Raw genomic sequence first — 13,630 nt, 5'->3', positions numbered from 1 at the left:
TAGCTTGTTGTCCGAGAAATCGAAAGAGTCAACTAAAAATAATTTTTTCCAAAAATAACCAGCACCTATCTTCATCTACCTCGCACAATTAATTATCTTTTGTAGTCAGCATTTATACTTAATATTTTCTTCTTCTCCTACCAACTGTAGATGAAGTAATATTATCGTCCAAGACTTAGACAATAAATAAAACAGAAATAACTAATTAATTCTTGGGTACTGATTGTGTTGTGTCTTGACGAGGTTAAAGAGACACAAACTATTTATATAAAGGAATCCAGAACGACCGAGATAAATGAGGAGAGAAAAGACGTGGAGTAATAAGGCAAGGATTATTTAATAAGAACACGTATATTCTTATTAATACATAATACACTACTCTGATATATATATAATACACGGCTATTTATACTGATAAAAAAGTAAAGAATGTACTTTACTACATACATATATATATATACATGACAATACAAGAAATCCTAAGAGAATAAGAGGGAAAGAAAGTTGACACGAATACATTGCAGATTGATCCATGGACAAATAAGGATCCAAGTAACCGGATGTGGGAGGCCACTTGTCAAATGAACATCCAATTTTTTGATTATATTTGAAATATGAAAAATATACATTGTCTAAAGACAAGTATTAATAAATAATTTTTGAGAATTATTCCCACCTTAATAACAAGATCTAATTATAATTCAACGTTCAGAAAACTACATCATGGGACTTAAAGTTAGAATAATGGACGGCTGACAAATACTAATAAAATTTGTGGGTCGATTGTTCTCAAAATTTATATTATTTTATCAAACTAGTATTTAGTAAACCAACTCCGACCCCTAGAAAAATCCTAGCTCCCGTACTGAGGAGGTTTGGCGATGATAATATTAGAAAAAATTAAATCTTATCTAAGGTCGGTTTCCCAATTTCACATCCATAAAGCAACGTTACCATGGACCCCTGATACCAAAGCATATTATTTTGAAGATGAGGTTTTGTTGTATTTGTTTAAAACTTCCGTTCTCAGAAATTGTAGGAAGCAAAAAAAAAAAAAATACTCCTTCACAAAAATCAATATCGATAGTCTAACCGTGAATACTGTAAATTCAGTCCTAAACACGCATTACCTGTAATATATATTTATTAATTATTATAAAATCATAAAATATTCTAGAATGTACCCGTATTATATATTTTATTATGCATATACTAAGAAGCGACACATTTTTAATTATGAAGTGTTTGCTTAAAAAGAGCTGATTTTAATTAAATCAATCAACGTTCAGAACATTAATCAGGAAAAAAGAAGCTGAAAGACAGACAGCCGACAACAAAATACTTTGTGATAAACACAAAAAATAGTCTAATTGACCCAGTATAAGCTTAAACCCTAATTTAAAAAACTTAAACCTCTTATAGAATAAGTAGGGTAACAGAAGATTTCCTTGCAATTTTTAAATTTAATCCAATCTTCCAAAAAATATACAGAGAGGATTGTTAAGGTTGGGGGGGGGGGATAAATTGTTTGGGACCCCTTAAAATATGAATAAATACCCTCTGTCCTCGGATTAGCCCGGGGTTAGTGTGGGATTGCTAAAAACCACAACCAATTCATCCAATACATCCATCTATTACCAAAAAATAGTGGCAAGGAAATTGTATTCTAATAATATTACTCACACTTGAAGGTACTCCCTTGGGTGATGGAAGAAACAAATATGTTTAGATATTTTGTCATAAATTATATTATGCAAATTTATAATGTGTTATTATTCATCTTGAAGTTTGAACAAAATACGGGTAATTAATTTTCTCCTGGGCAATTTTCCTAACTGGCATTTTCTCCAGTGCAGTCTTCTGTGGACGGGTTTTAATACATATTATATTTAGCCTCAACTGTTAATTATCATTTAGGCAATATATATTAACTAATATATACGTTCAATTGATAATCTTACCAATGACAGTGTATGAAATGACACGAATTGTAAACGAAGGCCCTTGATTGATATAAAATAGTATAAAAATCAAAATATTATGTAATACCCTTTTTGAGTTCTTAATACGTAGAGTCACATGCTTTAAATAATTCAAAAGTCAACTCTAGAAAATTAATTAAAACAGCTGAAAGGAAAATACACTGCATCTTTGTTTATTTGGAAAAGCTGATCATGTTAATCAAACTATCGTTGGATACATTACCGGGACGTCAAAAAGTTTTGGAACATAGTTTTAATTGTGTTTAGGGATATTTTATTTAATTTTACGCAAAAGTTGTGTCAACAAAAAAGAACGGCTGATTCTTCACCTTTTGAACGCCTTATATACCAAGTCTCTAGAATAAATATTAACGAAAATGGAGCAAAAAAGGTAATAAGTAGCTCTTTCAGTCTGCGCCGGATTTAATAATTCTGATGTTGTAAAAACCCACAGTTTGGAGGGTTAGGGTTAAGGTCAACAATGGTTAAGACATCAATGATCGTCATAGAAGCTGAAGGTCGATCAAATTAAAGGCTGAAACGGGGGAAAAAGCTTTTTTCAAAATTCAAAGATGACTATGACGGATTTGGCAGGGAAGGGGTCAGTGAGCCGTTCCACGGTGTCCAAAGCTGTAAAAAGCTGGTGGCAAGTCTCTCAGGCATATTAAAAGACCCTTGCTCACTCAACATCAACAGCAATTAAGATTAGATTAGTACCAAAAGCTTTACAATGACCTGAGGTATCACCAAAACGGAATTTTGTTCTTCTCGGATGAGAGGACATTTACAGTGGATACTGTGAATATTAGGGAAAATAATCGGGTTGTATGTTTTAGAGAAGTCAACTGCAACCTCCTTGAAGTGTCCACCACCAAACATCCGGCCTTAGTAAGGATGCTCCGCATTGTTTCATCTGAAGGTCACAAAATGAAGCCAATTTGGAAGCAACAGTAGTATTGAGTCCTAAAAGCAATTGGTTGAGAAGAGTGGTGATCAATCTCGAACCACTACATTTTCAGCGTATGCAAAGAGTTCTGGGTTCGTTTGGAGCGTGTGATTGAGGCTGAAAGTACCCAAATTCATAAATAGTGTTATCTCTTGAGTAATAAACAAGTTCCAAATTTAAAAAAAAATCTCTACAATTTCATTTAAAGCTGCTAGGTGTAATTAATTATTCAACTTTCATTATGTTCCAAGATTTTCTGACGGCCAGGTATTTATTTACCTTTAATTTATCTCATTTATTTACCTCTAGCTAGTAAACATATTATACCTTCATATTTTATTTTACAATTTGAATTGTCTATTGTTTAATTGAGCATGGATTTGTTGATCATAATCTACAATATTTTTTACTATAATAGACCACCGGTAAGATATAGAATCAGCTGCATAATAAGTAGGTATTATAGTTGTAAAACTTTTTATTTAGGAAATAATATTCTAAATTTATATACAAATGTAGTTTAACAATAAAAACTCATCTGGAGAATATATTTTCAAAAATAAAGATATTACAACAAACAAACAAGAAAATAATAAATTTTAAAATTATCATATTTAAAAAAATATATTAATTGTGAATTTTGCAATTATATGTGTCAACTGTGAGACCGTGGCCAATGACGAAAAGTCAGTCAAATTGTCTGACCACTAACGGTCAATAGCCTTAACCATCTCCCAATTATTATTTCATGAAAGTCATCTCATTAAAGATAATTTATTAGATGCTCAAGAGCTGATCATAAAAAGGGTTTATATACGTAAGACGAAAGAACTAAAAATGTTGTTTAAAAAAAGTATTTTAATTTTTAATTGTTTGTAATTTTGAATAACTTTTCAATAATATTTTTTAAATATTTTTTGAATTTTCTTTAACTCCTAAAAGGTGTCCAAGGTCATTAGAAGCCTGTTTTTGACCCATATAAAACCCCATTTTCTTTTTCTCTTTCTATATCTCTCTCCTTCTCTATTTATCTTTCCTCTTCTCCTCTCCCTCTGTCTCTTTCTACATCTCTCTCTCTCTCTCTCTGTCAGTTTTTTCTAACTTCATTCTTTGTTTCTATTCTCCTCTATTCAGCCCTTCAACGAGGGTACCCTCTTCTAGTATATATATATATATGAACATATTCAGATAAATAATTATATAACAGTGTTGAGGGTAGTCTCAATCTCTGAAAAACAGCTTTCAATATTTGAATCTTTAGGGAGGGGAGTTGGAGTTGTCAATCATCATCAATCTGCTGTGAGAGAAAAATCATGACGAAAATGAAGACCCATGGCCATGGATCAGTGAATGAATCAATCCTCTTGGAAGGTCAAATTTTTAAACCAATCTATGAATATCTTTCTTTCATCCCCGTTTTAGTAATTATAGTCATGGATTCATCCTTGAAGTTTGAAGTCCTTCGGTTTTTTAGCCTCGCTCTAATCTAATTATTCAACTCGACATGTTCAGAACTCAATATTTTCAATTCAATCTATGCAAACTGCTTTTTTTTTTTTTTTTTTTTGAGTACTCAAATTCCAGACTAAGTTCACTGAAATTATCCCTCTTTTATGTAACGCGATTATTTCTTTTAAGACTAGATATCGCGTCCACGGCAAGAAAAAAAAAGTGGACATGGAAAACGAGATATATGGTGTAAAATCCGTTAAAAGGTTAAAGTAATTATAATTTTTAAATAGATTTATAAATTAAAACTTATGCGTGATTATATAAACCTACAAAAAATCACATTGACTCTACGATGAATGTTGGAAACAATGGTATTGTAAAACTTTTTGTTATAGTTTAACAAATAAATCCGAGCAACGCCAATTGCTTTTGCAAGTAACACAATAAATACAAATATTTACAGAGTGATGACTTTAAAGAAAAAATTGGAATAATTGAAAAAGTCAATGCTTGTGCCAATTAATTGTAGGAAAGAAATTCAATTGTTTTGAAACAGCTTTGATGTTGTGTTAAATTAAAATTTCATGATAACTCTAAAGGCTGTATCGTTGAGTTCCTTTGGCGATGATCATAACAATCTTAAAAAACATCACAATTATGAGTGGATTACAGGCAACGTCGGTTTGATGGGAAAAGGCAATTGGGCACATCCCCCATCAACGGCTCTTTACTGGGATCCACACTATATATAAATTTGTAAAAATTCAAATATATACACCGAGAAGAAATTTCTCTAAAAAGACCATAACAATAGACAACGGATTGAAAATTTAAAAAAAAATTATTTTTTAAAATTTTTGAATAAAATAAAAATATAATTAAAAAGTTCCTAAGAAGGCTTTGCCTGAAAAATAAACTATAGCATTTTGTTTGAAAATAAAATAAATGGCTCAACAATTTATATTCTAAAAAAGTGAAAATATTTAAAAGAAAATCAAATTATGAGAAAGGAAAGAACGAATAAGACCTACACATTGATCGTTGCCCCGAGCCCTGCTCACACTAAAACTGGTCTTAGATACTGGATTTTTTCCCTCCCTATTTGAGTATATATGGGTATTTGACCCTCCAACTCTGTAAAAATAACGACCAACGCAATATTAAAAAAAAATATTTTCACCTACACCAATCTTCCGATTTTAATTTAAACGAATACCAGATGAAAGTTAAATATTTATTAATTTATTATTATTCAATATATGGGGCATCAAAAAAGGCTTCAACTCGATCTCGGAGACGGGATCACGTCTGGATGACCTTCTCCTCCTTTACTAGAATCCGGATCCTAGACATCAGCTCAATTTTTATATATATTATAAAATTAGTCAAATATAAAGTTAAATTTTGATTCTTGTATCTTAGATTTTTATAATAGAAAAAAAATAATTTAGATTTTTCTATATTTTTAAAGTGACTTTTATTGTATATTTTTTACAGGAAATCCTTATTGTATATTAAATTAGGGAGAGCAATGGGCTTCTTTTACACAAACATGTTATTTTTATGCGTTCTGAAAAGTGAGATAACCCATAAAAACAGGTCATTTCATGAATTTATAGGAAATTATCCTGGCCGCTCTGAACATCTTATGGCGTTTCACATTCTAAAATATTACGCTGAGCTTGTCAAAGGATACATTTAAGTTTTATTTTTTTAAATACATTTTTTACGCTATAAACAAATATGTTTCTGGTTTTTGACCTCTTAATTGATAAACTACTCTAACCAACAAATTTTTACTCCTGTATTGAGATGTTAAGATGCGAAATCATATAATTTTTGAAAGACATACTTAATTAGATTCAAAATTTGGCTCGGACCGGTCTCAAAATAAAATTCGGCCTATACAAACACACACACACACAGAAAAAAAAATCCATCTTGATCTTATCAACAAAATAAAAAGATCTTTTTTTATAAACGACCTTACCACGGCTTGGGCCAAAATATCAGACGAGATCGGCCTAGAAAAAGTCACTAAGATCAAAACGGAAAAGAATCCTTCCCGAGCAATTCTCAAAACTAGTATGTATGATTCTTATAAAAAAGGGGAAAGCTAGTAATTATGTACCTCTTAATTGTGATGGGTAGTGATAAATATATGTGTAAAAATGAGTACTCGCGCACATTCATAAGTAAAGATTCGAATACTTTTTACCCATTGACAATATAATTATTAGTGTTTGATTGGTCCTAGGACTGAATTCCTCTTTAGTATTTTCTTTCCTCCTTTTTTTCTAATCGGTACAAACTTTTTCTCCCATTCAACCATCATAAGACCGATTAGTTAGTACAACGGTCCTATTTAGGACTGAAGAAAATAATGAATGATAGCTAAATCAAACAATACTCGGGTATTTTATGGCTAGATAGACACAAAATTAATTCTAGACCTTATTCACGAAGTTAACTCAGTAACAGAAGAATATACATTAAATTTTTAATCAGTAATCTAAACATAGATTGTTTGAATTAGAAGGAACTCCTCTATAGTTCTGAGAACAGTTCACAATAATTATTTAATAGGTATTCTAAAGTTGGGAATGGTTAGCTAACTAACAATTGGGCATGAGCGTTGTTTACTTATATTAGTTAGTGAAGAAAGCGACAGAGAATGACGCCATCTCGCGGCAAAATAATACAGTTTCCTGAATGATCCTATTATTTAATAAAAAATAGAGGTGGATGACACTCACGTTCTCCATTTTTTTTAATAAAACAACAAGGAACTAGCTAGTACACCACCTTGTAGAACATATCTATATATATATTGTTTTAGTTTGCTCATGCCCCATTAATTTTGGGCCTTATTCTTGATTTTTTGGGAAATGGTTACGGGATATAATAAAAGTATCGATGTGTATAATCAATGTCCTTGTTATAAATAACGATTTATCGTCGCAGCTATTACTGAAATTTCAACAGCTGAAATGATGTAGTGGTAAAGGATCAGTCGTAGGACTGACAAAATTAATTCATATTAGACTTAGAAGACTGCAGTTTTTTAGGAGGGTGTTCTGAAAAGTTTCCGGCCTAACAAAGATAAAAGAACTACTTTCTGAACTTTCATTTTTCAACTTAGTCTCCTTGTAAGTAAACACACTTCTCCCTGTCTAAGCACATCAACTCACTCAAAAGACTGTTACATACAAATTGCGCGTCCAAAATGGCTGAAACTTCGGTACAAGTTACTGTCAACAGATGGTAGATAGATGTGACTAGCCTTTATTTTCGAGCTCTGTCATCTTCAAGTTGAGGTCGGACACTTTTCAGAACATCCTCTAAGACCGATGCAACACTACAAATTATTCAAAAAAAATTTACTTTCATGTTCCAGATACAAGTAGACCTTATGTCTCACTACAATGAATACATCTAATATCCTTAATTTGATCCACATAATTAGTCTCATTAAAGAAATAGAACATGTCATTGAGATAAATATCAGGAGTATCATCACTCTTATGATGTTGTGAGGATCTAAGTACACGTTGATAAACTCTGTCGAATATTTTGTAACACATGTTGCTTCTCCGGAACATTTAGATAAAAAAATTATAGATATGTATAATGTAAATACTTACAATCAGCTTTGAAATAAAGTTAATTTTGATGAAATTCATTTACCGGATGAGCACAACTGCATAATATTATATCGATAAGAGGGGATAGGAAGTTTCATTACCCTTGTTATCAAAGCCACAGATAGATTCCAATGTCAAAGTATGTAATTAATGTCATTGGAAAAATTAAACCCTCAACAATGTTGATAAGTATTTTTTTTTAAAGAATATGATTTTAGATCCTTATGGCAAATCTATTACCATCAACAAAGGTGGAAATAAGACGGATCTTATACAAACTCACTTTCAACAATATTAACAAAAAAATCGGGTAAAAAGAGAGGGATTCTCAGCTTGTGTTTTTGATTCTTGACAACAATTCTGAAACAAATTATTGTTGAGTACCATAATTTGTAAACTCATATGTATCGATTCTAAATTTGCATTAATTTATTTAAGTGGTTCCATGATTATTTTATAATATCCTTGTTTCTTACGTTTAAACAAATGAATAGATAATTATTTACTGTTTAAAAAATAAAGTTACTTTTAAGCGGGTGAAGAAATTATTATATAATGAAATAGATTATCATCAAAAAAGGCTTTTAACGAGAATTTATTTCATCCAACTAATCAAATGATATACCTATACATAAGGTACCGAAGACTTTCGAGTGTAAATAGTTGGAACTAAGTATTATAGTATTTAAATCACGCAACCTCTACATTAAATTAATGCAACTTTGAAGTCAATATTTAAGAGTTTCTGCAAAATATTTTTCGATACAAATGTTATTTTAAATATTGTACTAAAAATGCTTACCAAAATTTCGTGCCTCACAAGTAAAAACCTATTTAATAAATTAAGGATCGAATAAATCTGCAATGACTCACTTTAGCTTTTTTCAACAGCCACATTGAAATATCTAAAGAAGACTATTTCAACATAGTGTATATAATCTAGTCCTAGTAATGCAATTTTCCAAATTTTGGCTTAGGTTATTCATTGTTATTACTAGAGTTATTCAATTCTAAGCATTTATTCCCTTCTAAAAATTTTGTAGTCGTCAATCTAAACAGTTTTACTATTTAATTTTCTGAAGCAGATATTATTATTCTTTAATTCTTAAGGAGATAAGTATGAAATAAAGTATTCTCATGAATGATGGAGAGTAACACTAAGGAATGGTTGGGGAGTTATCATTGTACTTCCTTGCAGAATTCAAAGTACAATGAAAGACGGACATCAAAGTAATTCCTGTCAATGTCCTTACTCACGTCGAGCTATTTATAATAAACAAATACGCTTTTTAAGACTGTTTTCATTCAATTTCATGAGTTGACTCTTGTATGACTTGAAACAGCTGACTTTACTTATTATGAACTCAAAAAAGAGTATTACATACTTATATATATTATTCAAGGACTTCAATATTATATATATATATATGTAATGTTAATAGTTAAAGTAATATTTCTTTCTCTATGATAATATCTAATTAATAAATACCCCCATAATAATGAACAGTTTGCAATAAGTAAAATAGAGAAGATTAGCTACCATATTTTATTATATTTTTACCCTTTTGACAGTAAAGATTGGGGTTGGATAATAAAATTGCTTGACGTGGCTAAGTAGGCTTTCATTTTATTCCTTCCTCATATAATTGGGGGTTTTTGGAGAGCACAAGGAGAAGGCGTACGCAAGTTTTATGGGAGATTTTAACCCTCTCCAAATTAAGGAATTTTTGCTTTTTACTAGAATTTTTTTTCGTCATTCGGGAAATTTATGAAGTAGAGGAAGAAATTTAATACTTGAGTTTTTTTTTCCAGAAAAATAAATTTTTTGTCAAAAACTGGATTTTTGAAATTTAGTCAAAAAAAAAAAAATTTTTCCTATTTTTTGTCTGACTATATATGGATTTTTCAATTTTTTTTTTTTTGAAAAAATATAATTTTTTGTGAAAAGCTATGGAATTTACAATTTTTTTTCAAAATTATTTAATTTTTGGACTTTTTTTTCCAAAAAAAAGAACATACAGCAAGACCCCCTAGAAAAAGAATTTAAAAAAAGATATATATATATAATCCTGCGGACGCCCCTTTAAGGTATAACTGAACTAATACTCTTGTTAACATTAACTGCCTGTGTTATGATTTTAAGGAGTGAAAATGAACTACTGCTATAAACAGCAGAACCTTTAACATATAAAATAGCATGGGTGTAGGAAAAATATATTAATCATATTAAAGTAAATATGCATCTGTTTTTTACTTTATGCATTTTAAAACAATTTACACCAAAGCTGGGTAAAAATCCTCCCATCAAAAGGAGATATTAACACCTCGACCATCTATTAAAGTTTGAAGAAAAAATGGAACACACATTAACTGTTTTTATTTTTCTAATTACAAATGTGTCCTAACCTTACTCAACAGTCATAGCTGCTTTTAGGTAATATAACAAAACGTCGTGACAGCTTAGCTTTTTTTCTCCCAAACATTCTTAAAATTGTGAGTGTTTTTTGTTTTTTTTACATACTTCAATGCTTAGAATTTACAACTTTAGTTGTGTGTAAAAAAAAAACCAATTTAGCTCATGCTCTCTCTCTTCTCGTCTATGATTCACTCATTATTATCACTGAATTTTCTAGAGTGCCAATTTTTATAATCTATTAGATCTTATTTTAATTATTTTCGTCTCTTTTTCTTTATTAATCTTGTAATAAAAATGATGGTTCTCGTTCTTTCTTAAGACATTACCATATTTTTAATGGCATATGTTCTCTTTAAGCAAATGTTATATTATCTTTAATTATACTTCTAGCCTTAGCCTGGATTCAACTCCTCTTTTTTTACTACTTGACTCATTAAACCCTATCGTGAACTTATGAGCACGATAATTTCTATACACTTAAATCAATGCAAGATTCTATTAAATCTCTAAATTAGAAAATATAAAATATTCTACATATATATTCCTCAGAAAGTATCTGCGATAAATTTAAATAGTTTATCATAATATCTACCTTAGTTAGTATCGATTTTCCCTACTCAATCTTCGTCTTTTTTTTTGGAAAAAAAAAAGATGCCTTATTTTATAATTTAGTCTGAATTACTCACAAGTTTTGATCAAATTAACTCAAATACATTTGCCATATATTTTATTTTGGTACTTTAATATGTATAACTTTTGTTCCAATGGATGAAGATTTCTTATTGACAAATTAAAAGATAATAGAAAATATTATCAAAATGTATTCAGATCTGCCTTGTGCGATCAGATTAACATAGCCTTTTTCTAGGCCAAAGGTCAATTTTTTGCGCAAATATTTTTCTCTCTTATTTACATCCATATTTGCTAAATATAAAAGTTCAATTCACAAATCTTTTTAAAAAAAATTATTTGTGTTAATATGTTCCCGTACTTACTTTGTGCTTTTCAATGTCAAGAGATTTTAATGTATGCAAAAACACAGAACTTTTGTATCAATTCCCTCAACCTAGTTTTATGACCATCTCGCTAATTAAGTGGAATTAAGTGATTTACGACTTCATATTTTTTTTTGGTATCATTTATTTTTATAAATAACAATTAAACTAAAAATTTTATGGATTACACTGTAAGAATATGAATTATATTTATTTATTTATAGTACGATTCTAATCGCTATCTTTTTGTTTTAAATATATTATGTGTGTTTATAGATTTGTAAATATGACATGAAAGATTTAAGGGGTGGTTACACGACAAATTCTAAATAGGGTCGGGTTTTATTTTAATACGCTCTGACTAGAGGAGACGAGGGAAGAGGACAAATCAAAGTTGCTACTCTCAAACGAGCTTTTTCTAGGCTGAAAAATACAAAATAAAACAATCATAATAATAAATAAATTTGGGTCAAATGAATTGATATCTCACATTAGATGATACTACTTACCTCTATCAGTTCACTAACACTACTGAGAGAATTGTTGAGGGAATGAGAGGGTGAAATGGACTCGGAAGAGGTGGATGACTTTTCGGGAGAGTCTTGGGATGACGAATTATTATTGTTATTGTTACTATTATTTGAAGAATGAGATTTGGATGAGCCATGTGAGGCTGCAACGGCGGCAGCCGCTGCAGCTGCCGCAGAGAGAGCCTGTTGATGTTGTTGTCTCTGACCCATGAAGACAGCCAACTGTCGTTGTCGCTCCTTTGCATGCTCTTCAAACTCTCGTAGGCGTCTATTGTAAGCCTCAACCTGCTCTCTAAGAATGGCGTCCTCTACTTTGGCTGTGTCCTCATCAAACTCAATGCAACCTACACCATCCAGTCGCTCTAGGTCTAAATATCCTCTCCATCGAACGCATACTCCATTGAGGATGAATGGAGACCGAATGTGTACCTGGAGTTGGGAGGGGGAAAGAGTAAGTTTTGAAAAGGATTTTCAAATTTAGAGTGCTCTTACTCGTCCTGGTTCCTTTTCAAAGTCACATTGGCGCTGATGAAGAGAGTATCCTGGATTGGGTTCGAAAGAAATTATAAGATTGAAGCCTGTTGGAATAAATGCAATCTCTGTATGACCTTCTCGAAGACTGCAATGGAATTTAGCTTGTCGCTCGTGGAGGGGTCTATCCCGGAATCCCGTATAGCGAACCTTCACGAATAAGAGATTCCTCTATGTATTTGCTTATAAGGAGAAGTAACTATGTTGGTGGGTCTTACCTCCGACTCCCGTGAGTTCTTCTTCATGGTGTCATCCGACTCAAACTTCTCCTTTTGATTGGGAACAACTCTTGGCATTTTAAAGAGGAATCGTGGCTTCGGAGGTTCGGGATTAAAGTTTAGATTTGGAGAGTGATGTGCCGGGGGGCTGAAGAGGGATGAGGGACCCTCATTGTTGTTGGAGGAATGGAGGTAATTGGGGAGAGTGGCGCTGGACTGGAGTGGAGGTGCACTTTGTAACATTTGGATAAACACTGTTTAAGGTTCTTTAGTTATATTGTATGTATATATAATATAAGGATGAAAATATGGCTCTAAACTTTAGAGGAGGATCACAAAAGTACTGATGCTGATGCTGCTGTACCTTACAAGTAACTTGATTTACGTTGGAAAGGATAAGGATGTAACCACGTTGTGGTTTGGAAAAGACACAAATACAACTGACTACTAAGAGCGAAGAAGATAAACGGCGTTAACCGAGATGACCCCCTACTCCTCACTCTCCTCGCGCCCGTAAAATCCCGCCGAATTATGGCTTTTTTTTAAAGCATTTTTTTAACGTTTGGGTTAGCCGAGCTAACCGACAGATTAGTTTTTTCCTCTTATTTTCTCTACTGTTTGTTGATGAAGGAGCGGCGAGCGCTCGCGTCGCAACAAGCTTTCCAATTTTTTTTTTTTTTTTTTTTTTTTAGCCAATGCGGGAAACCTCGATGGAAAGTCTATTTTTCTACACATTGGTTGGCCGCAAAAAAGACGGCGCCTCTCTCATGATGATGTCTTACTACTACTACTACTACTGTGTGTTGAGTATGTAGGGAGGAAGAGGAGGAAGGAAGGAAGGAAGAACCAACAACCATCTGCCCCCTTTATTATTTTACTTCATCTCTGCACTTCATCTTTTTATAGAACAACAAAA

The 13,630-nt window shown here is 31.6% G+C and overlaps 1 protein-coding gene across 2 annotated transcripts; it reads right to left on the bottom strand.

Moving 5' to 3' along the window:
* Window positions 1-11,562: 11,562 nt before the first annotated feature.
* On the bottom strand, window positions 11,563-13,156 carry LOC121114501 (protein big brother). 2 transcript variants are annotated; one of them, XM_040708490.2, is made up of 5 exons: window positions 12,715-13,156; window positions 12,574-12,646; window positions 12,458-12,507; window positions 11,945-12,394; window positions 11,563-11,858 (listed from the first exon to the last, which is right to left on the bottom strand). In XM_040708490.2, exons 1-5 carry the CDS (start codon window positions 12,955-12,957, stop codon window positions 11,778-11,780), a joined length of 897 nt encoding a protein of 298 aa, XP_040564424.1. In that variant the 5' UTR covers window positions 12,958-13,156; the 3' UTR covers window positions 11,563-11,777. The 2 variants fall into 2 exon arrangements, with proteins under 2 accessions (XP_040564424.1, XP_040564423.1); XM_040708489.2 differs by having other exon boundaries at window positions 12,458-12,646.
* Between the last annotated feature and the right edge of the window lie 474 nt (window positions 13,157-13,630).

Source organism: Lepeophtheirus salmonis, chromosome 3, assembly GCF_016086655.4.
Source record: "Lepeophtheirus salmonis chromosome 3, UVic_Lsal_1.4, whole genome shotgun sequence".
Lineage (NCBI taxonomy): Eukaryota > Metazoa > Arthropoda > Copepoda > Siphonostomatoida > Caligidae > Lepeophtheirus > Lepeophtheirus salmonis.
Note: the sequence above shows the minus strand (reverse complement) of the source record. Positions and strands in the feature narration are given on the sequence as shown.